The 25,827-nt window shown below is 37.6% G+C and overlaps 1 protein-coding gene across 10 annotated transcripts in view; it reads right to left on the reverse strand.

Moving 5' to 3' along the window:
- Positions 1-25,827, reverse strand: part of ATP8B4 (ATPase phospholipid transporting 8B4 (putative)) — a 346,626-nt gene that overhangs the window by 80,703 nt on the left and 240,096 nt on the right. For all 10 annotated transcript variants that reach the window (XM_069098021.1, XM_069098022.1, XM_069098023.1 and 7 more), the window contains 4 exons: positions 24,574-24,617; positions 22,450-22,615; positions 9,316-9,504; positions 5,972-6,087 (listed from right to left, as the gene is read on the reverse strand). In XM_069098021.1, coding sequence (XP_068954122.1) covers positions 5,972-6,087; positions 9,316-9,504; positions 22,450-22,615; positions 24,574-24,617 — 515 coding nt within the window. The remainder of the gene's footprint in view (positions 1-5,971; positions 6,088-9,315; positions 9,505-22,449; positions 22,616-24,573; positions 24,618-25,827) is intronic.

A 25,827-nucleotide genomic window follows, 5' to 3' on the forward strand; every position in this document is an offset into this window, starting at 1 on the left:
CTCTCTCTCTCTCTCTCACACACATACACACACACACACACACACACGCACACAAAATCACTAAGGAAATAAGAGCTTTGTCCATTTTCCCTTAAAGTTCATATTGGGTTAAAAACAGAACTCAAAACAAATAGGGTAAATACACTTCAATTCCAAGTTTTTAAAATGAATATTTTTCAATTCCATTTATAGTCTCTTCTTTCATGTAGGAATTAAAAAAAAAACCTCTAACATCTACTCAGATGGAGAGCTAACAATCTCTTGCTAAGTACTGTATGCAATACATTAGTCCTTAGTAGATTACTACAGCCATGGTTGAGACTGAACCGACAGTTGCTATTCAGGTCATACTAGAACCCAGCCTAGAAACTACTTCCAGATATTTCCCAACAACAATGCAAATTTATTTTTGTGAGGTGGGAGGACATCATAAAAGTTGTCAGTTCATATCAGACTTGGTAGAACTCTCTTGTAAAAGCTCAATTACCACGGGTTGAGAGACCTGGGAGGAAACCAATTTCTGTTGGGTTTGTTCCTCTTTGGATGACCCGATGGTCAAACACACAAGAGCAGGTGATAAGAAAGAACTTATTCTGCTGGAGTCATATAGAATTATCTTGGGAGATAAATTCTGGAGTTCTGGAGCAGAGGAAGTACATGAAGTGACTATTTTTCAGTTTTTGAAGGTTAATCTCCACAAAAGTTCAACTCTCACTTCTCAACATATGGAACCTGACTTGACATAGTGGATGGCATGCTGAAACTGGGATTAGGAAAACCTGGGCTCATATCCCACTTCACATACTAACTTGTGACCCTGAGCAAGATATATAACCCTTCTGAGCTAGTATCATCATTCTGAAACTGGGAAAAATAATGGTACCTACTTAGAGGTCATCTAGTGAAATGCTCTCATTTTATGGATGAGGAAACTGAGGCCCAGGGAAGTTAAGTGACTTGCCCAAGATGATACAGGTAGTAAGCATCAGAGCAGGATTTTAATCCAGATATTCTGATTATAGAACCAATTCTCTTTCTATTGTATCACATCACCTGCTTCACAGGCTTGTTGTAAGGATCAAATGAAATGATGATTCATAAACTTTAAGTCACTATAAAATGGAATTTTTTTCTTTACCCAGAGTAGGGAACTATGAAGTAAGGAATTCATTACCAATCCATATGGTCAACTACTACAGCTTACAATTTTAAAGAGTTGCCTGGGGCATTGAGAGATGAAGTGACATTCCCAGCATCACACAACCAGTATGTAAGAGAGGCAGAATTTGATCCAGGCCTTCCTGATTCTATTGCTAGCTATCACCATCCCATGCTGCCTCTCATACAAGCTACTTTCATTATTATTCTTAAAAGCTAGAGGAGTAGTCTGCCTGGAAAAGTGTTTGGTACAATCCCAGAAAAAGACTGGTTGCTCTGTGTGTGAATTAACCTAGCTAAGAACAGAGGAGCTTCACACTAGCAATGCATTCTTTGGCTATGGCAAGCCATGAATCAAAAGAAAAATATGAAATATCCTTTGGTTCTCTACAATTCCACTTTTGCTTTCATAGTGACATGAGGGCCATGGTGCTTCATGGGACAGAAGATGTGAAGAATCTCGTTTTTAAGTGTTTCCTCAGTCTTGGAAGAACTGAGCCACCTCAATACTGAAATTCTTGTGATAAGCAAAACTTGAAGGCAAAGAAACACTAAATGGAAAGATGTCTTACAGTTTCTCCTTGGAGAAACAAATTGACAGAGTTAGTTTCATCTTGTGTCCAAAGACAACACAAATATCATTCCATGAAATAATTCATTATCTTGCCTCACAATGAGCATAAGCAAAAAGACTGCTAGGGTGACATTTCCAACTTACAGATAGATGGTGAAGACTAGGGAAGTTGTACAAAGACCTTGATAAACCAAGTCAATATACACATTAATAATTGGTGCTGAGAGGAGTTTGATGAAAAATACGTTGGAAAAATATGGCTCCAGATTGAGAAATATACATAGTCCAAAGTCTATGTATCATGAACATTTTCAGGAAAGAGGAGGAATGTGCTAGAGATGGTGAGCTCTGCAACATTATGGCAAATAAAACTGCCTATATATTACCAGGCAGGAAACAGTTGGTTACTGATATAGGAGTCACATCAGAGTCAGCTATCTCTATAGTCAACCATTTGACTAGTTAATACAAAGGTCAAAGTCTATATGAAATTAGAATAAAGTCTAAAGATGAGAAGACATGAACAATTGCCAAAATTTCAATCATTCCTACTCAGATAAGCCATTGATGCCAAAAAGTGGGAATAGAAAAAGGGGAAGATAAAATTTTCCTCATTACCACTTTCTACAAAGGTTTCATCAATATAAAAATCTTTACAATAAGGGGTCAATATGGTCCCAACCTGCCTAAGCCATCACATAATGTATTTCCTTAAAATAAAAACTACAGCAACCAACAGTACATGATTTTACAATAGGAACTCATTTGTAAAGCACTACTGAAGAGGATGATTGAATATTATAGACATTATCACCAAATAGCAGAAGCACAAAGTCTAAAGAAAGGCTAGTCATAATAACCAAATGAGTCACAGCCCATTAAGAACATTCAAAGATGAAAGAATAAATGAATGAATAATAGCTAACATTCATATAGTACTCTAAGGTTCACAAAGTGCTTTATAAATACTGTTTCATTTTATCCTCTCAACAAGCTTGTGATGGTGCTTTTATTCTTCCATTTTACAGATGGAGAAATTGAGACAGACAGAGGTAAATGACATACTCAATATCACAAAGTTAGTATTCAAGGTAGGATTTGAACTCAAGTCTTCCTGATTCCAAGTCCAGTGCATTGTACAGCATTTATTAAGCAATGTGTGCCAAGTACTATATTACATACTGGTGATAAAAATTTAGGAACAGAGACAATTCCATCTCTCAAGGAGTTCACAGTATGATTGAAGAAGATAGCACATATAGAAAAATCAAGCTTCAAGGCAAATGGAAACTTCTAGAGACAATGCTTATGGTAAGACCCAGGAGACCCTGGGCTACATGAAAATATCTGCCCTCACCAAAACTGCTTACCAACATTAGCAATGGAATAGTGGGTCTCAAAGTCAGAGAGGAGAAAGGATTTTGGGTTCTCTAAGACAAAGGGTGAGCATAAGGGTTCGGTGTCAATCCAGGAGGGGGAAAATGAAGAGAGATTGGCGGAAAGGTTGGGCTTGGACTCTGGCAGGGGAAGGGGTAGTGATATCCCCTGGCTGGATGCCATGTCTGGCTTGGACACTATGGGTGGTACCAGATGTGGTCTAAGGCAGCCTGCCAGCTTAAAGAGAGAGAAATGGAGCCTCCTGGAATTCACAAAAAGACATAAAATGGAACAAACTTGTCAACATTTCTACAATGATCATTATAATCATCACAGACAAAAAAAAAACCCTACATTTGGATAGCTCATTCCATTGAGTTCTATTCAAATAAATTTAAAATAGCCTTTATATTCCAATATTTCAGTGAACCTATGATCTTATAAGTTTTGGTATTCCTTTCAACAAGGCTTATTGCAATCCATCTATGCCTACCCAGACTGTGCCATTTTCTCCCATAAATTCGCCACAGGGCATATAGTCAACATACTATGGACCTTCATCATGATCTCTATACATTGTCTAGATAGTAGGGCTATCCATCAGCAGTGCCAAGGGTAGCCCATAGGTTTTTTTTCCAGTTATACATTTCCCTGATGACACCCTATATAACTTCCTTTGTGCAATTGCTTGCTTATTAATGGGCTAAAACTTTATCACAAATTCCTTATTCTCCTCTAATGTCATGTGGGTGATATTCAACTTCATCCTTTCAAAGGTTATAGTACTATATGCCTGGCAGCTATTAATTAATAAATAAACATTTACTGAGCACCCACTATGTGCTGGGCACTGTGCTAAGTGCTAGGGATACAAAAAGAGGCAAAAGACAGTTCCTGCCCTCAAGGAACTTACAGTCTAATGGGAGAGACAGCATGTAAACAAGCATTTATAAAACAAGCTACATAAAGGATAAACATAAAATTATTAACAAAGCTATCCAACCTTACCTAAAGAATTATAGTCCTTTGTTTCAGAGAGAAATTCGTGGTAAATAAAGGTAACTTGATGATATCCCAAAGGCAATCTAGTCTATTATCTGTCACCTGTTCGATTCTGGGCCCAGCTCATTACTATCTGTAACATGTGTCCCAGATATGTACTGATGGAGGAGTTCTACAGTTTGTTCATCCAACCACAAAACAAAGAAAAATGGCACTTAACACGAAGTCAAGAAAATCAGTTGGATCAGGCCATTTATGCACAAAGGCAAACTGTGCTAGAGGTAATCTAATCTGGAAAGCATTGAGGAATCACATTACAAGAAAGGAATGGAAAAAATCATAAACAATATTATTGCCCAATAAAGGCTATCAAAAGAACATCAATAACTGCTAACATGCTAACATGGGAGGGAGGGAGCAGGAGGGAGGGGAAGGGATGGAGGGAGAAAGATGAAGGGAGGGGGGGAGGAAGAGAGGGAAGGAGGAAGGAAGGGAGAGAGGGAAGAAGGGAGGGAAGGAGGAAGGAAGGAGTTTTGAATTGGTAGAGTAAAGCATAGCCTTAACAGGTCTTTCTCGGATAAATACCAAGATCATTCAAGAGTCCTTGACAAATGCAAACATAGTGATAACTTTCTTCTTTGACTGTCTGTTAGCATCAAATGAGAAGCTCCAATCCAATCTAATCCAAACCAACACAACAAGCATTTATTAAGCCCTATAACATGCAGGGTGTTATATGAGTCAGTGAGAAGAGACATACAAAATGAAAACCAATATGTTCCCAATACACTGGGTGTAGAAGACTTCTCAAAGAGGATGGCCCAGAATCACATTCCTAAATGTATAGGGTTAGACAGGTTACAGGATTTGCATATAAGGAGAGACTATCCACAGCAATGAGATCATGGATCGATAGAAGTGATGAAGTATAAATTGGTTAATCCATTGAGGGCTAGCCTTCTTGAGGCTCACAGCAGAGTGATGAGCTCTGTAAGGTATTTTCCATGCAACAATCTGGCACACAGATGACCTCACATGTGTGTGTATTTCATCACATAATTTACATGTGTTTCTACGTGACTATAAAAGGACCTGATATTTAGTCAGTATAGAAAATTCACATTATAAGAATTCTCTCCACCCCATGCAGGTCACAACCTAACTATGATAGAGAGTTAGCAAATGTCAGAGATGGGATTTGAGCCAGGTCTGGCTGTCTTACTGGGCCCAACCTGTGGTAGAGCCTTCCAAGCTTGTATTGGTCTGATTAGCCACAGTCAGACACACTCTCCAACATAGTGATATAATTTTGGTCCTCTTCGAGAACAAAGAACAACCAACCAACTGCCTTACTAGTTCCAAATCCAGCAGTCCTGTGTGTATAGACATATAAAGACATACAAACATATATAAGCATGCACACATATAGACACAGAAATATATAGATATAAATATATGTTGCTATACATGTATATGACATATATTGTATACTATGTATTAAATGTATACGTAGGTGGGTAGGCTGGCCACTAAGTGATGAAATTTTGAGCCTTGGCAATGGATTAGAGATAGATAGATAGATAGATAGATAGATAGATAGATAGATAGATAGATAGATAGATAGATAGATAGACAGACAGACAGATAGACAGACAGACAGACAGATAACACAGCACAATAGAGTGCTGGGCTTAAGACTAATAATACTTGATTCAAACCCTGCCTCTGACACTTATCTCTGATCCAGGAACCTAACCCCTATGTGCCGGTTCCCCAAGACAGATTTACTAAGTCATAGATGAAAGTGATCCACATCCATTAAGTATGGGAAAATTACCATCCTTACTGAACTGGACTTACACTGAGATGATCTGATGTCAGTGTCATAAGTTCTTCATTGGAAGGATGAAGTTTTTCAAACAGAATGGTATCTGCTCCTTTACAATATAGCTTTATTTGTCCTTCTGGGTTTTGAACTAAAAAGAAAAAGTTTGAAACATTGTGTTATCCTAGAGTAATGTGAACTCAATCACACTTTACCAAGGCTGACTGTAGGTCCTTGATAAAAAGGCATCATATCTGATACTAGTCAGAAACCATTGCCCAGACTTGGTGCTCCAAGATGCACAACCATAGAGTAGTGCTAAGACATGACTTTAATTTATTGAACAGACAATTGGCCTTGGAGTCAGAAAGACTTGGGTTCAAGCCCTGCCTCTGATTCACTCTATTGCATAACCTCTGGGAAAGCCATTTAACCTTGCCACCCCAAATGATGAGCTGCAGAGCAGGTATTTAAATATTTGTATTGGTGAAGGGAGTTTCTTCACAGAGTTTCCTATACAGGTGAAACCACAAATATGGTTAAAAGAAACTATTTAGCGCTGAGACCAAAAGATTTTTTGTACTGATCCCTTCAGCCAGAAACTATCCTGATCTGGAGTATCACATACCAATGTTTAACTTCATATTTTAGCTTATATTACAGTTTGTGTGTGTTTGTATTTGTGTGTGTGTGTGTGTATGAGTATGTGTGTGTGCATCTGACCTCCCTACCAGACTTTAAGGTCTCTGAGGAGAAGAATTGTTTAATTTTTTTTAATTCCCCTAGGATCTAGGACCTAATATTTATTGAATTAACTGGTCAAGAGCCATGTCCTCTCCTTGTCCCTCCCCCCATCACCTCAAGCATTGGGTTTGGAGTCAGTAAACCTGAGTTTGAACTCCAGTTTTACTTATTTACCAGCTTTGTGATCTTGGGCAAGTCACTTTTCTAGACCTTAGCTTCCTATATATAAAATGGAAGGGATATACTAATAGGGCCTAAGGACCCTTCAGTCCTAAATCATAAATCTATTGTCCAAATTTAGCCTAGATATTTTTTGCCTGGTAGTAACCCCCTTTTTTCTAAACCCAGAACAAATGTCTATTGAGAATATACAAGACTTCTCCATACCTAGCATTCCTAAATAAGGTGCATGCTTATCTGTGTAAAATCTTTAGCCTTGGTTGCAAATCTGAGCTCAATAATGTGCCTGACTCCCTTGTATATGTAATATCATAAATATAAATATATATATATATATGCTATGAAGAAGCTACTGTCCTTACTAGTTAAAAGACACAAGATGCCTATCCCTACACCACCTATTCTAATGCATTTCCAGGTGGCCTGGTGGTCAACAAATCCTTGTTGATTTAAATATACATTGATATTACAAAAGAAAGAGAAAATTGATAGGTTTAACTATAGCCCAACATAGGCAAAAATATAGATTGTTGATGTTCCATACCAACAACAAAGGAAGAGGGGGGTTAGGAGGTCTTATCCCAGAATAGAATATCCTAGCCACTGTTGGCAATAAAATTATATAGTCTTTTTTTTTCATTTTCAACTCTTTGTGACCCTATTTGGGGCTTTCTTGGCAAAGATATTGGAGTGTTTTACCATTTCCTTCTCCAGTTCAGTTTACAGATGAGGAAACTGAGGCCAACAGGGTTAAGTGACTTGGCCAGGGTAACATTGCTAATAAGTGTCTGAGGCCAGATCTGAATTCACAAAGAAGAGTCTTTCTGACTCCAGGTCTAGCACTCTATCCATTGTGCCACCTAGCTGCCAAAATTACACCGCATTAATGTAAAGATTTAGTTGACCTAAATTCTTATTGCAATTTTCATGGAAACTCAGCTGATTTCTATATTTTCATTTCACATCAATACATTATTCAGAAAGACCAAGGGAGAGCTAGAATTCTAGAATTGTCTCCCTTCTTCCTATCTGCTCCGGTGCTATCATACAGATGTCATTTTGCCCTGGCAATGATCCTGCTCAAAATTCCTCCTAACACTAAGCAATACTCTAGAAGTTGTTCATTTAGTGTATGGGAGAACAATGCCTTTCTTCATATGGGATGTATTAAGACAAACATCAGATTTTTGTGGTTGGACTGCAATCTCTCCATAGACAGCAATATGTCAAATGACATAAGGTGTCCATCATAGGCAAGTGTCAAAAGTACTGCCTGCATAGCTAAGGTGTTGTCAACACCCCCAAACCAATGAGAAGTGAGTACTAAGCCAAAGCAACATCAATAACATTTCCCTGCGATACTATAAAGAGAAGACAGCTCACATTGATTATTTCTTTTAAAAGTAAGCAGGCACCACAAACACAATTACCCAAAAGGCACATGATGATGACATACAATTGTGGCAAAGGGAAAACAAGCCTGCACCATATTGTCCACAAAAGATGAATATTTTCACACTTCTCTTTTTAATTTACTTTTAACTGCTGAGAACTATCTCCAAGGCCAGGTCCCAGCACTTGCTGATCAAACTCACCATTCCATGATGCACCTACATGTACATTCCATATGCCATCCATAGATATGGATTTTATTGTACTTTATTATTATTATTTCATTCATTCATTTATTATTTTATTATATTTACAGGCCACTTGCAAATACCAAAACAGCAGGTCCTCCAACTGCTAATGCCTCCTTTTGCCACCCACAAATGACTGTATCCTTATTTTGTATTCACTTATCTGCTCCCTAGTCTTTCCTCTCAATAAAATATAAACACCTTGAGGATGAAGCTTAGCACAGTGCCTGTCCTGTGCTGTTCTTCAGCTACTTCCATTGCATTTGTGTGTATAGTTTTATTGTATTATGGTGACCCCATCTAAGGTTTTCTTAACAAAGGCACTAAAGTGATTTGCCATTTCCTTCTCCAGCTAATGTCCAGATGAGGAAACTGAGGCAAACAGAGTTAAGTGACCTGGTCAGGGTCACACAACTACTAAGTGTCTTAGGCCAGAGTTGAACACAGAAGGACGAGTCTTTCTGATTTCAGGCCTAGCACTGTGCCACCTAGCTGCCAGGACTGTCACAGAGTGGATACTTAATAAATGCTTTTGAATGAATGAATGAATTGGCTTAACATCATTAGTAATAATAACAATAGCTAACATATGGCATTTTGAGATCAGCACAGTACTTAAGAAATTAAGTGACTTGCCCAGGGTTATACAGCTACAAAGCACCTGAGACTAGATTTGAATTCAGGTCTTGCTGACTCCAAGTTCCATACTCTATCCATTGCAATATAAATTTACTGTAGTAAATTAAGTATAACTTTATATATCAATGTCCTGCAAACAAAAGATATTTTTTTAAAAGCAAAGGTATTGATTGTACCTATCACAGACATCCTTTTTCTGATATTGTTAAAATCCAAAAAGGCAAGCAGCTGGTAGGTAACAACTTTTCCCATTTCTTCTACCGTGATGGTCTCTGGAGTCCTAGACTTAAAAATAAATCCAAAATTTCTTGCTGCCGTTACTAGGGCTCCTTCATCAGGTGACTGAACTTGATAAATTAATTTTCCTAAAATAAAACAACAGAAGACATAGTAAATATCATAGTCTCAGAGCAAAAGTTAAGATTTTGCACTGTACTCAAAAAATATTCCAGAAAGCCTTACCGCTTGGAAGATTGGAAGGTATAAGGTCAAAGGACAAGTACAAGGAGTTCATCTGTTTAGAGAAGCAACATGGCGGAGTGGCGAGAGCACTGGACTTGGATTCAAGAAGACAAGTCCAAATCCTATCTCACATACTTACTAGCTGTGTAACTATGGGGGATTCACTTAATTTCTTTGAATCTCAGTTTCCTCATCTGTAAAATGGGGCTAATAGTAATGACTACTTTTTAGGATTGTTAGAAGGATCAAATGGGATAATCTATAGGAAGCACTTTGTAAACCTCAAAGCCTCATGCAAATGGCAGTTATATTCTACTTCACCGGCTTTCTTGAATCTCAAACGAGAAAAAAACAACAAAAATAAAACTTGAAAATAAATATAAAGTTTCCCTTGAACAAATTCGTTTTGTATGTGAAAGTTTTCCCACCAGCCTCTCTCAGTCACTTTTATCTCTAGCCACTGATTTGTCTCCTCTTTCCCCCATAATACCTCCTTCAGCAACAAGTCTATCACCTTTTCCCTTCTCTTTTCATAATGTGAGGGGCCTTGGATCCGGACCCTGAAAACACTAATCTTCTAGCTCACACTTGTTACTCAGAATGTGTATATTTTCCAAATCTATCTTTACTTCTTTGAACTTTCTCTACCAGCTGAGGAAAGAACATTCCTACTATTATGTCTTATCAATAACTTTCTTCATCATCATCACCCACAACCTATGGAGGGTTTCCTGACAAAGATTTATAGTAACCTTTCCCAGATCCATGAGTTGGTGAATTTGGCAAATGAATCTTCAAATTGGAATTTTTCTTTTTTCATTTCAATTCTCTTATACCTGTAATTCAAGGTTATAGGTAGCAAAGATGGAATTCAAACACATGTCCTCTAATTCATGAATTTTACATAGATGCCAGTCAAGGTCTTAGTATCTCTTCCTCAAAAAAATCAATGATGATGGTAGTGGTGCTGATGGTGGTGGTGGTGGTGGTGGTGGTGGTGGTTGTAGTATGGCAGTTGGTGGTGATGGTGGTGGTGGTGGTGGTATGGTGGTGGTGGTGATGGTGGTGGTGGTAATGGTGATAAACTATAGCTTTTAGTATTGCATTTATTGTCATGAAAGTATATAATCTGGTCTTTATTTCATATAATTTAATTTTTAAAAAAGAAAAACTCAGCAATTCATTTTATCCCTTAATATTTTTAAAAGGCTTAACCATTTTCTAACTCTACTTCAACACATAGCAAAACTAGAACTATTCAAATACAATTTAAGAAGTATCAAAACACTAAAAATAACTTTAGCAGACAAAAAATAAATTATCGATAGTCTTCAAGATTCTCCCTAACATTCATTCATCATTAGTAACAAAACCCTACCTAGCCTGCATTATTGCAAAGCTATACTGACTGGCCACTTCTGGTCAGTTTTTCATCTTTCACATACATACCTGCCTCTCTATGTATATTGCCCCACTTCTCAAAAACTCCCAATCATTCCTGATGTGTGAACCTAAGCAAGTCACTCATTCTCTCTAGGATTCAGTTTACTGATATATAAAATGGGGATAATAATAGCAACTATGTCCCAGGTTGTTGTGAGGATCAAATGAGATTTTTAAAAATGCCAAATGTTTGGCCAGTCTTCCTAAGGCCAGATTCACACTCAAGCCTTCCTGACTTCCAAATTTAATGCTCTATGCATTCTTCTGCCTATTGGCTTACATGTCAAATTTCAATGACAATTTTTAGGTTAAAGGCAGGAGAGGTAAGTTCTTCAACATCAATTTTTCATCAATAGTCTATGGCTGATTGAGAACATAAATGTCCTTATTTTATGACTCTTGGTTCCCATCTTTGTCAAAGGATTGAAAGGAAAGTGAAAGTAAATTATCATGGCCTTCATTCTTAGGTGAGTTGCCTTTATGATATTCAAGCAGTATCCCAGATTTGTACCCTTCCCAAGTACTATGTTGATAAAAAAAACTACTTGTTGATAAAAGATAACAACCAATAAGAAGGAAGTGAAAAGAATTCATTTTCTACAAATGCTCTTTAACAAAAATCCTAACAACCATTTAGAGAGCAAGATAAGAGGCAGTCTGATATAATAAATGGAGTGCTGACCTTGAAGTCAGCAAGCCCTGAGTTCAAATCCCATCTTGGACATCCTGACTGTGTGATAATTTGAGGCAAGTCACTTTAATCTCTCAGAGTTCTAGAAAACTCTCTAAGACTACAAGTTATAGAAAAGGTGATAGCCTACATTAATAGACAGAAATTTCCTCACAAATGACATCACAGGTAGAGTTCCTATTCCTTTCCTAAAAGGGTAAGACTTCTAGAGAAATTCACTCAGATGATCATTCAGTATTTATTAAAAAAATATTTACCAACCCCCAACAAGACACTATACTATAAGCTGTGCATAACACAAAGAGGATTAAAACATAAAATTGTTGACTGAATAATCACAGAATTCAGTAAGCATTTTGGTACAGAAGAAAGAGAGCATTGGCCTCTGGAGTCAAAGGACTTGAGTTCAACTCCTGCCTCTCATGCTTAGTGCCTGTGTGATCTTGGAAAAGTCACAACCTCCCTGGGCCTCAGTCTCTGCCTCAATAAAATGAAGGAATTGGACTACATAGCCTCAGAGGTCCTCTAACTAGATGTATGATGTCTGATCCTATATTGCCAATATTTGAGTGCCCTCCCCTCTACAAACTGCCAGCAAATAGTCACCCAACCTCCCCCTGGAGATCTTTATTGAGGGGGTAAGCTACTACCTCCCAAAACAGATCATCACACTTATAAAATTCAACTTAAGAAGTTTTTTCTTACTGTGAGTTTCTCTATAGCTAATACCACTGCCTCTCTGGAGCCAAAACAGCAAATCATTAGATTTAAGTCATTTTTTCCCACATGATAGTCCATCAAATACTTGAAGACCACTATCATCTTCCTCCTCCTCTAACTTTCTCTTCCTAAGATAAATATTCCCATTTCCTTCAATAGATCCTCTTATGACATGTGCTCCCTGAAACAGTCACCATCCAGGATGCCTTCCTCTGAATGAACTTTCCAAAACATGGTGCCCAGGCCTGAACACAGAAATCCAGATGTGGCTGAACAATTATAAAGTGAGCTACTTGATGGCAAAAGCTGGTCTGTTGTAATCTTATATATCTCTAGTCCATAGGGTAGCGCCTTGCATGGAGAAGATGCATCAATTCTGATTGAATTGAATCAATGAGTGAAAAATTATTTATCAAGTATTTACCATGTACCAGGGACTCTGTTAAGTGCTTGGCACATAGTAACGTACATGAATACAAAAGCAAGGAGGTCCCTGACCTCAAAAGTCTGACAGTTAAGTAGGGAAAGAAAACATATGCAAAGGAATGATAACCAGAGAGAATGCACTGGGACTAAAAACATGTCTGGGTCTAATACTGTGAGACAGGAATGAAGAAGGGAATAATGAAGGAAGACAAATGAGTAATGTGAGATTAGGAGGTGAAAATAGAATAGTCTCAGTGAATAGCTTCAATTTTTTCAATTAAATATGAAGCAAGTTTAATTGAGATGAGGCCCTGGAAGAAGGGATGGAAAGATTTGGAAAAGCTACTGTGCTAAAAGGGATAGTGATTCAACTATGGAGGTATAAAAGGGCTTTCTTCTTTCAGAGAGGGTTTAGTTGAGATTATGTTAACATAAATTTGCAGTGAACCTAATCAACATAGTTTTGCCAGCTCTGCTCATAGCATGTGAATAGGAATGAAGACAGTAGCTGGTGGGAGTAGTCCAAGGCTGAGACTTGGCAGAAGGATAAGAGGATGAAAGATTAAAGTGGAGAGGGCAGCATATAATGGAATTACTTCGCCAAGAGATTAAGGAAGGGAAGACAGGAGAGAAGAGTCAGTGAAGGGTAATATTCTAAGGAAGAAGGAAGCTACTGGCTCAGTGGATAGAATTCTGGACCTGGAGTCAAGAAGAAGTTTGAATCCTGACTCAGTAACTACCTGCATGACCACGGACAAGTGATTTCACCGTTGTCTGCTTCAGTTTCCTCACCTATAAAATGGGGATAATAAGATCACTTACCTGATAGGGTTGTTGCAAGAATAACATGAGATAACATTTGTAATGTTCTTTGCAAACCTCAAAGCACTAAGAACTAAGAGGTAGAAGGATTGGTGGTCACGATGAAGATGAAAAGCAAGGTTAGGAGTAATAAGGTACAGGGAAAGATGTTATGATAAATGATTATGATCAGATAAAGAAATTTCAGAGTTCATGACCATGGAAATGGAACACCTGTGGGTGATAGGAAGATCACAAAATGGTCTGGAGGAAAGACTACAGTAGGGTCTGGGGGAAAGATAGAGTCCTTCAATTTGGTTCAGCCCATTCCCAGGGCAGGAGTTCCTTAAATCAAATTTAATAGAGTATAGAGTTCATCTCCCTAAAATTAAGACACTCTCCTAATAATATCCCTGGCTAGGCAAATACTCAAATAGAGTTGCGATCACATAAATTTGGAAGTTCCCTCCAGTGATACGAGCATCTCACAACCATCTATCTTATTTGACTCTTATCACATGCTTCCATAAGGTCATCACATAGGGTCTAATCAAGGTTTAGAGGCCTTTTTTGCTTCTACTGACATTTAAGGACATCAGTGGAACAATCTGGCTGGCTGGCTATTCACTTCTCATCCCTCACTCTTGCCAATTCTCTTCCTATTATACAATTCTCTAATGATATCTTTTATTCCTCTTATTCTTTGGAGTCCCTCATTGGTTATATGTTCCATCCTACTGTCACCTACCAGATGCCTCTCCGTTGTCCCCAATGTGATATTCATTTTAATTGTTTTCTTATTATATATTAACACCAGCAGAATGATGGGTCTTAAAAAAAAATTGGGCCTTTGTTTTCATGGGAAGCTTAGAGTTAGTTAGTAAAGGGGATTTGCAATCTCCAAGAGATCTGCTCTCCTCCTACTGTTCAACTCTAGGCCCAGATCACTGTCCCTCTGTACTGCCTGTCCCATATACACATACTGACAGACAAATTCTCTAGGGTGTCCAGCCAAGTGCATGTCATAATCTGGGCAGAAGACATTCTTCATCCACTTGGTCTTTTCTGTGTGCCAAAATCTCCTGAGTGATTACAGATCTCCTCCGGGAGACTCAGAATGCCCTGGAGCTTGATGAAATCAACTTCATGTTATTTTCAAGTAGAAGCATCTGGAGGACCTCACCATCAACAGGGAATCCTTCTTTGACCTGGACTCTTTGCTGGATCTCCTCCATCCAAATGGCAAACACCTTTAGGGAGCATACATCTCCCTGCTTTATGCTGTGCCTGATATTTATGATCAGAGAGTTATTTGAATAATGCCATTTCTGTTATATCTTTCTTCAAAGGAATCTCGAATGATTTTGATGTACACTTCAGAGACATCCTGTTGTAGGAGGGGCTATGAGACAGTATTCTGTTCTGTCAAATCAAATGCTTTATTGTAATGAATAAACAATAAGCCCAGTGAGATCCTATTTTCTCTAGATAGTTCAATTACTTATGAAATGGTAAAAAAAAAAAGTGTAATCTATTGTTGAATATCATTTGTGAGCATACAGGTCACTAGTTATTGATGTTGTCTTGTTCACCTTTTTAGGGTTAATAAGGTCTAAGGGGTTTTCCCCCATACTTTTAGTATCTTATGCTCCTTCAAATGCCTTGTATTTCGATTCCTCAACGCCTTCATGATTATGTTACCTCTAGTACTGATAACCTCTCTGTACTGGACTCACTCTATTTCTCTAACCTCCTTTCTTCCAAATTCTTTATTACTGTTGAAAGCATTCCTATTTTCCTAATTCCCCAGGCTCACAGAATAGGTATTATTCTCAGCTCTTTACTTTCACTCAACCCTTCCCTCCCACCTCCCCAGCCAATCTTTTGCCAAGGACTGTCAGTTTCACCTTCATCTCTTAAATGTGCCGCCTTCTCTCCTCTGACACTGCCACCATTCTGGTGCTGACCCTCATTACCTCATGCCTGGACTACTGCAATGGTCTGCTGGTGGGTCTGCCTGCTTCAAGTCTCTTCCCATTCTTGTCCTTCCTCCATTCACTTGCCAAAGTGATTTTCCCAAAGTTCAGATCTAACCATGTCAACTCCTATTCAATAAAATCCAGAAACTCCCTTATCATCTCCAAGATCAAACAAAAAAATCCTCTGTTTGGCATTCAAAATTTTTCAAAACCTGGTCTCTCCTTACTTTTCCAGTCTTCTTACACCTTATAACACCTCCAACCATCCCACCCTATGCACACCCATAAACTTTGACCCAATGACACTGAGCTCCTGGTTGTTCCATGAACAAAACACTCCTATCTCTGGGCTCTGGCCATTTTCTCTAGGTGTTTCTCATGCCTGGGTTACTCTCCCTCTTCATTTCACTTCCCTGGCTTCTTTTAAGTCCCAGCTAAAAATCCCACCTTCTACCAGATGCTTTTCCCAATACCTTCGTTCTGGTGATTGATTATTTCCCATTTCTCCTACATAGTTAGTATATTTGTATACGTATTTGTTTGTACATCGTCTCCCCCATTAGACTGTGAGTTCTTGGAGGGCAGTCACTACCTTTTGCCTTTCTTTCTATCTTAGAGTTCAACATGGCACCTCATAAATAGTAAGTGCTTAATGCTTGTGGACTCACAATAAACGTGGTCCAACATGGTTACTTTTTCCATCTATATTCTCTTTAATGACATTTTAGTACCTCTATAAGCACCTTGGGACTATGATGTTGTAGTCCAAGTGGTAATTCTATTGTTTTTGGTGAAGAAAATATTTAATTATAATGAATTTTGCAGATCCTTTCCATTTCTCTTTTGTTTGTTTCTCCCTTCCATTTTCAAACTTGAATGCTTGTAGAATGACTGTCCTTTGTTGGTTGTCTTCCTAAAACTAAACCGTCTAGTTTTATCCTCCACTAATTCTTTCTGCTTTGTGACATGATACTGTTCATAAGAGTTCATCATCCTTCTGCATAAGATTTTATAAAGGAGCTTATATCCAAACATAGTGTTGTATTTGGCAATAATCTCTCTCTGATAAGTAAGATAGCTAACTAATGCACTTTCTAGACTCTTTGGGTCTCTTTGTTAAAGCAATTAATTTATGTTGATTAAAATTTGGGGTAAATTATTCTAGTTAATGTTTACATAATTTCTATTATCCATTTTCTGTTTTATATTTTAAATTTTTTTAATAGTCCAGGGCCAAATTGTTTCAATTATGTGCTTGCTATATCTTTTTCTCATTCTTTTTTCCTTGCTTTTTAATAATTTTGACCTTAACTCTCTTGTGTTGATGTCTGATTATACACAGATAGATGACTCAAGGTTAACTTCTACATCAAAAACAAATCTTTTCCTTTCTGCTGGAAAAAAAACCCAACTTCATTCTTTATGGTGTTATTTGGTGTTAGCCATGTCTAACATCTATAAATTATTTCCTCAAAAGATCACTCATAGGATAAAGGTGCAACACTTCAAAGTAATTTAGAATTCTTTGACCTCTCTCGTTTCTTCTTCCTGAATCAGGTTTTCCTATATATTTTTCTTCATCTTTATATTTTTCCACCTTTGTGTTGGACTCATCAATTATCAGAGTGAATATTCATTTAATCTGGAGGGTCTTATGAAGTTCTTCGAAAAATTCCTCTATCACTTTTTCCTTAGCAACCAATGTTGGCACATAAGCTTCAATTACTGTCATGGTGGTCTTTTTTGCAAATACTTACCATTTACTGGAATATGTGATGATCAAAAACAAGCAACCCATGAAATAATCATTCTTGTTGCCTTTGGATGTACGAAAAAACTCATGCCACAAACTCCCTTCTTTGCTTCTCCAAGGAGTTCCTGTGAACATCCTTCCATTTAGCTGCAACTTCCTTCTTTCTTCTGGTTCTGTTTATGCCAAGAATACCAAGCTTGATATAATTCAAGACCTCCAGGAATATGTCTACTCTTTAGGCAAGGATTTCACATTTAGAGAAGCAATAGTCAAATTAAAGTTTATTAGTGGTCTAAAAACTGTGACAGCACCCTCTGTCTCTTCCCCCATGCTGTCACTTAGCACTGCAAAAACAGAAAATATTCATGGAAAATTGAAGTCATTTTAATATTTTCTCCTTTTCATGGATTGCCATGATGAAAAAATTCACCAGGTGGCCAGTCTATTGATAATGTGACTGGAAACAGCAGCTTGGTTCTCAGAAAACAGACCCAGACTATTGTCACAGTCATAGTCAAAGCTTTTTCAGTATGGTAGAACCTTCCAGAGTTTGTACTCTGCAGAGAGAGACTTCAAGATCCCAGGGTAATAAGTCATAGGATTAGAAACTTGCGGAGGATCTTAAAATAAGGTTACTTTCTTTGGATGACATACCACACTGTATAGTAAGTGGTATTACTTAATAATATTACTTATAGTAAGTGTGAAGTACACTAAATTCCCCAGATATTTTTCTCAGGAAGAACTGTTTAGTCACATACTTCCCCTATCTTATACCTATGAAACTACAACCATGGAACTTCATATATATCCTTATTGGATTTCATCCTGTTATATAGGCTGCCTTTTATTCTAATACTTTGCTATCTTTTTAGATCCAGACTCTATCACTCAACATAATAAGAGCTAATATTTATATGGTACTTATTGCCTCCTTTGATCCTCACAACAGCCCTGGGAGACAGATACTTTTATTATCCTCATTTTACAGGTGAGGAAACTAAGGCAGAAAGAGTTTGAATGACTTGCACAGGGTCATAGAGCTAGTTAGGTATCTGAGGCAGGATTCAAACTCAGGTCTTCCTAACTCACCATCCAGTGTTCTATCCACTATTCAAGCTATCTCACACCAACATGTCAGCTATTGGTCCTACCTTTATGTCATTTGCTAGTTTGACAATTCTCTGTTAAACCAGAACGCAAAAAAATTTTAAAAGCTTTGTTGCCTACATGGTGCTTTTCTTTCAAAGAGCACAAAGGTACATCACATAGGTGGTGTTGTTTATGAATTAAAAAGAAGCAGGTATGATTATTCCCATTTCAGTCCCATTTGGATCCATTTTCACTTAAAAGGTGTTATTACCTCCATTTTAAATTGAGAAAATACAATATATCCAGAGAGATTGAAGTTATGTGTACAAGGTCATATAATCAGCATTATATGGCTCAAATGAGAGCTTTTTTTTAGTTCATCCCCATGCTCAAAATAATTAGCTCGTTTTAAAAACTTGCTGCAAAGATCGCGGTTTGTATAATTCAAAGGATGTCTCTATATCATTCTTATCATGTAGATGTGTCAATATACATGTGTAGCAAATGCTGAGATATTTGTTCTTTGGCTCCTCCCTTTCCCATTTGAGTAAGAGTCCACCCCACCAGGATTATGCATTTTGAGGAGGCAACTAAAGATAACTGCATCTATAAGTACATACACTGCTATATAGATGAGTCCCTGAAGAAGAGGAAGTCCTCCAATATGCTGAACAGATTGGTCTATGGACAATTTACTGGCCAATATTCACAAGAAGGATGGAGCATGAGAAGATGCAGAAGGATCACGATCCACATTAATGAAAGACATACCCATTTCAATGACATCAAGATTTCTTCAAGGTATCCAAAATAAGTGTATAGGCCAGAATTTTGATCTATCCTTTTCAATTAGATACAATAATAAAAGCTTAGCAAGAAGTTAACAGGTAATCTGACCTCGGGCACTTAGTCCTTTAGGATTTGATTCATCAAAAGCAGGGATAAAATCTATTTTAAAGCTTTTTTTTATATTGCTGCATTAAAAATATCACACAGTATACCATATTATTATTATAAAGACATAGGAATAACATAAATAAAAGGCATATGAACCTCAGATATTTACTTTAGACCTTAATCCTTTAGGATCTGATAAGTAAATAATAGGGATAAAATCTATTTCAAGCCTTTTGAAATCATTGCATTAAAAACACTGTGTACTGTAGAATTCATCCAAAAATCTGCAATTAAGTTCCTTCAGTCATTTCTGACTTTTTGTGACCCCATTTGGGGCTTTCTTGGCAAAGATACTGCAGTGGTTTCTTATTTCCTTCTCCAGGTCTTGACTTGTTCATGAAATGGATATAAGTGAGGCAGAGCTGCCCAGAGTCATCAGCCTCCCTCTCTCTTCCAGAGTCACTGAAGTCTAGTGGAAAGACAAAAGTCAGGGCAACTGGCAATGGCCCAGGATGCACTGGATGACCTTGGCCTCTTTGATATCTGACCATGCTTTAGGCACTCCACAGCACCTCCTTCGGCTGCCTTCATGGTCATTGGAACAAGCTGTTCTCATCTGCTCATTCTGCCAGAGTCAATCTTCACATGTTTTGGGTAGACATCCACCTAACTCACTGATAGGTTTGAGGCCTGCAGTTTACCCACAACCTGGTTTAGCTCATCTGCTGAGATGGTTTTACCAAGATGTGGCCACTGCACGTGCTATAGTTTTGTGGAGCCACAGGTGAAAGTTGCATGAAAGGTGGACACCAAAGATGGATAAAAAGTCCTAAACAACATTTGGTAAGGCCTCACACCAGAGATGCCAATTCTCCCTGAACACCCCATACACCCCTGCCCAGGGTCAAACAGCCAGTAAGTGTCTGAGGCTGGATTTGAACTCAGGAAAATGAGTCTTCCTAACTCCATGCCCAACACTCTATCCACTGCACCAACTGGCTACCATTACAAAAGCCTAGAAACATCATAAATAAAATGGTTGGTGCTACTTTGCTGCTTTTACTTTCTGTCCTCTTTGAGCTCAGTTCCATTTCTCAAATACTTATTAAACACTCTACCATGTGGAAGGTGAGAAGCCATATGACAGAGTGGGATAAAAGGCTTATCTATGAGTCAGGAAATCCTGGGTTCCAAGACTTGCCTCCTTAACATACTGGCTGAGTGACTCCACACAAGTCTTTTAACTTCTTACTGCCCCCAGGTAGCTCTCTAAGACTACCTAGTAGCAGCTCCTCATTGGTAGAGGGAGTTCCCTCACCTAAAGTTCCTTCTATCAAAGTAATAGTACAAAACATGATCAGCAATGAGAGAAGATGTTTCCTACATTAGTGAAACTGAAGGTTCAGAATCTTGCTCTTCTCCTCCCCAGTCTCTCTCCCCAAAAGTGTTCAAGGCAATACATAAGTTGTTATGGGTTCAAAGACAAAAATGAAATAGTCCTTGATCTGGAGGGAGGAACAAAAAGCACATCAAACAGCTCCTTTATCTCATGGAATCTTTTCCCAGTGATATAACTTTGTTATTTGGACTTAATGATGGAATTACTAACATATTATGAGTAAAGATAAGACTTCAAGCCTAAATTCAGATAGCACATCGTGATGGAGATGAAGGTATACACACAAATAAATACTTGGTTTAGTCTAAGCAAAGCATGCTGAGTATAAAAACACCAAGGAAAAATCTGTGGTTGAATGTGTTAAGAGACTTACTGGCATACTGACATCAAAACTGTATGGTCAAAACACATTTAGAAGAATTAACCCCTATGTAATATCAATTTTAATATAAACTTTTGGAATTATCAAGTGTACAATAACAGATTTGGAAAGTATTCTAACAGAAGCCTGTACAGTATTAATGAAAAATAGGGCTCAAGACTTAGAAAACTTAACGTTTTTTTTTTCATCAAAAAATGAGGAAGAGTGTTGACAGACATTCTTAGAGCACATAATAAGCAGGCCAACAAAATCTACAGAAATTCTTTAGATACCATTTCAATGAGCAACAGCAAAGCCATAATAATCAAGAATCATCAGATTTATCAAATATAACTAAAAGTGACTTACTTCAGGAAAAGCCTATGAAATAGCTAAGATCCAAGAGAAGAATCAAAATACTTCTTAGAGGCTACATCTGCATGAACTTAGATAGCCATATTTGACAAATAGGCTCAGATAGGCAAAGTAACTCACCCATGATTATACAAATATTAAGAGTCAATGTCAAGACTTGAATACAGATCTCACCTCATTCCAAATCCAGCACTCTTTACCCTATATAGTATTATCTCTGAAAAGGCAAGAATTCAGAAAGTTCAGCTGTCCACATCTCTTCAATCCCAGGCTCCAACCATCTTCATTACCCTCACTAGCCTTAGTCTTGAATCTTGCCCTCGTATGACTCAGATCAGTGTTTTTCATAGTTGCCAGTTTGGATTGTTCCACTGTTTCCACTCGCCTCTAGTATGCACAGGAGGAAGTGTGACACAGTGGACCCTGTGCTGACCCTAGAGTCAGGAGTCCTAGATTCACATCCCACCTCTGAAATTTACTCTTACCCCACATACCCAATCAGTTCTCAAATCCTGCTATTTCTACCTCCATGACAAGACTTCAAAGGTTAGAAATAGACTAGCTATATAGTACAAGGCAGTAGTTAAGTTGAATTTTTAATAAGAAACATACTTACATTTTACAGTTTTAAATAATTGTCTTTCAATTTTTTAAAGAATTTGTAGCATTTATGCTTCTGATTGTCATTAAAGCTTATTCTAAACAAAGACTTTTGGGATACACTATAGGTATGCATGATACAACTACTATACCTGCACCCAAGAACAAATATGAAAGGAATATAATAGGTAAAGCCATTTCTGTATAACTATTCCTTTAAACAGTAAAATTGCCAAGTCTCTATTTCCTTCAGATAAAATATCACTTCTAAGGGAAGAGGCTTCCCAGAAGCATACGTTTGGATCACTCACCTTCATTCTTCTCTTCAGGCATCACTGTGTGACAGAGCACAAGTAGTCTAAAGAACTCGTGTACTTTGGGGTCTCCAAGTTTAATGGATTCAATTAGGCTATGATCATAGAACTGAAATTTGCTGTCAGCTTGAGGATTGAAAGAGAAATCAACAGGCTTTGTTTTCTGAAAGAGGAGAGAGAGAGAGAATTATTTCCCATCCTCACAGTCAATGAATCTGGAATTACTTTCTCTGGCATAGCTATTCCAATTGTTTTACAAAATCCTGTGTTGTCAAACATCTGAAATGGTTTTAATATTTACTGATTCTCTCATTTCAGATCCGTGAGCCAAAACAATGCAGGTCTCCTTGAAGGACCCCTCCTCCCAATAGAGGTGGCTCTTCCTATTATGGGAGAATTGCTTTCAACGGTTTAAAATCTTTAGATTCCCCAACGTCTGGCTCTAGGGCGCTATCACTGTTGCTGTAGCTAATAACACTAGTAAATAAACTTGTTTTTAATTGTGAGCTCTGGAGGGCAGGGACTCTCTTTTGCCTTTTATCATATTCCCAGAGCTTAGCACAGCACATAGTAGGCATGCTTAATAAAATGCTTATTGACTGACATGCTTTTTTAAACAAGCTTTCATCTATTATTGCATTTTATCTTTAAAACATTCCTTGAGTTAAATAAGGTGACTGTTATTCGTTCCATATTGCAAGAGAGGAAACAAAAGAACAATTGTTTTACATGTCTACAAACAAGTAGATATTTCAAGGGCATGTGCAAAGTCACAGAAATAGTAAGACAACTGTATTTGGAATGCTTAGTGCATCAGTAAGTGTTACATGGTTCTAATCCCTGAGATTCTCTGTTGGAAATTTTCCTATCTCTGACCTGATCCAGCTGAATCTACAGAATTATTGATGTTTCTTCTTCTTCCTTAGTTGTAAGGTCATGTGTAATCATTCTAAGTTACAGAATAACCTTAAATGTTTTCTGGTGGGGAAAAAATCATGGGAAAGGCCTAGAAGAAGAATTTCCCACACACAACTTGCAACAACAACAAGAAGAACAAAAAGAAACAACTCATAAGAATCTAAAGAGTTATTCATGGCATAGTCCATAGAGCTGGCCTTCAATTTCCAGAAAGCCAGGATTCAAATTCTGATTGACACACACTGTCTGCATAACCCTGGGCATGTCACCTAGCCTCTCATTGTCCCAGGCAATGGGATGCAATTAGGTTGCAAAACAGATACATCATCAGAGATCTCCTTTACAGATGTGAAATTATTGGTTTGGGGAAAAAAGTTGATTTCATTAATTTTCTACCTCCATGGTTGAAAGTAATCTAACAAAAAAATCTTGAGGGTAAGTCTTAGTATAAATTAGTACCATCTCCACTTAATGTTCTTGATTCTTCTTCCCTCACAAGTCAAAAATTTGGAACATAAAAATAAAGACAAAGGGGCAGCTAGGTGGCACAGTGAATAGAGCACTGGCCCTGGAGTCAGGAGGACCTGAGTTCAAATTCAGCCTCAGACACTTAACACTTACTAGCCATGTGACCTTAGGCAAGTCACTTAACCTCAACTGCCCCGCCCTCCTTGCTCCAGAAAGCAAAAAAAAAAAAAAAAAAACACGAAGACAAAGAGCATAATTTACTCATTGCAAAAAGACCGAAGAAATAGAAAAGGAGATAATAGTGAGAAGCAACACTAATGGAACAAGTGCATTTTTTTACTGAGTGAAGCAGAACTATGCAAAGATTACAAGGTACATCATTCGTAATCAACCCACAATGCAATGTGGGGCTCTCTTGTCAAAGAACAGGTCTAGGCAAGAAGGGTCAGGACCAAGGGCCACCTCACTAAATTGTCCTTTCTCCTATCTCTTTAACACAAGGGTGTCATGCTCTAATGTCTACACATATACAGAAGAGCAAATACAATAAAGAGTAATACTGAATGGCAAAATTATTTATTAAGCATCCATCTGTACTTGGTAATTTTCTGTGCACTACATGAAAAGAAGCTGAATGCCACATAGACCTTTAGAACCATATAATCTAAAAGCAAGATTCTATCCCCCAATGAAACCAAAAATAATATGAATAAAAATACTTGGTCACCTCTATACCTCATTTATTTCTATCTTCCGACCCAGGTCATCATATACTTCACCTGCAAAATTCAATTTCAAGGATTAAAAATAAGTACATATTGAAAATATAGTCATATACTTGTCTATAGGAAGTACATTTCTTTAGGAAAATTTTTATTTGCTTTAAGTTACTAGATCTGGCATTCATTCAAATTCTGTCATAAACAAAACAAATAAAAAACCCACTTTCAACAGGTGTTTATGCATACTCCCAATAAATGTGGAGAGGTGCTTTCATGTCTCTTCCTTATTCCATAAATAGCCAGGTAAACTAACTAGACTCAAAATGTTATGTGCATATTAATGAAAAATGAAAATATGGCTTATGGTTTTTTCATACATAAGAGCTAGGCAAATGCTGACCAGTTCTGTTTTTATTACATAACTGGTGATGTTTGGGAAACATAAAGCGGCTTAACCACATCATCATAAGGACAATTCTTTGAAATTATGACCAATTCATGATTAGAGTTCCTGGCAGAGTGGAGTTTAATGTCTTATTTTAATTTTATTCAACAAACATAATCAGAGCACCAGAGAAAACAAATACAGCCTCTAAGTCCCTTCCAGCTCTTGATCTTTGATCCAATCATCTTATGTATTAAAAACAGGGACTTCTCCACAAATAGAAAGACAGAGCACACTGCCATGTATAGGTCAGTCAAAACTTGCTCCAGCCCAAATATATCTCCAAAAGGCAGCCAAGTGGCTACTATCAATTAGAAATATTCCTTTGGGAAGTCCCCATTAAAATACAAAGACATAACTTGGAAGACACAATTTAATATGTCATTAGCACCTGTGATTACATTAGCACAGATAAGTACATTAGGTAGTTGTCCTCAAAGAAGAAGGCATAACACAGGTATATTTTAAGTAGGGGAGGAGGGAGAGAGGGGCAGGGTGGATGGAAAGGAATGATAGGAAAGGTTTGGTGCATATCTAAGGAGAACAGTGAACAGGAGAACAGAATTGAGTGGGGGGCGAAGTCATTTAAAGAAAAAACAGATTGACAGGGAAGGAGTATGAAAACAAACCTGCTTTATACTTCTGCCCAAGAACGAGCCCAATCAGTGGCTATTTAAGCAGCCTATAATGAGTTTTTCATCAGCATATAAAGGAAAATATATAAAATGGGACGAAAGAATAGGGTTTGAAATATGATAGATAGATAGATAGATAGATAGATAGATAGATAGATAGATAGATAGATAGATAGATAGATAGATA

This window comes from Petaurus breviceps, unplaced genomic scaffold, assembly GCF_028583685.1.
Source record: "Petaurus breviceps papuanus isolate PSGF00001 unplaced genomic scaffold, PetGlider_PUasm1.0 37, whole genome shotgun sequence".
Classification (NCBI taxonomy): Eukaryota; Metazoa; Chordata; class Mammalia; order Diprotodontia; family Petauridae; genus Petaurus; species Petaurus breviceps.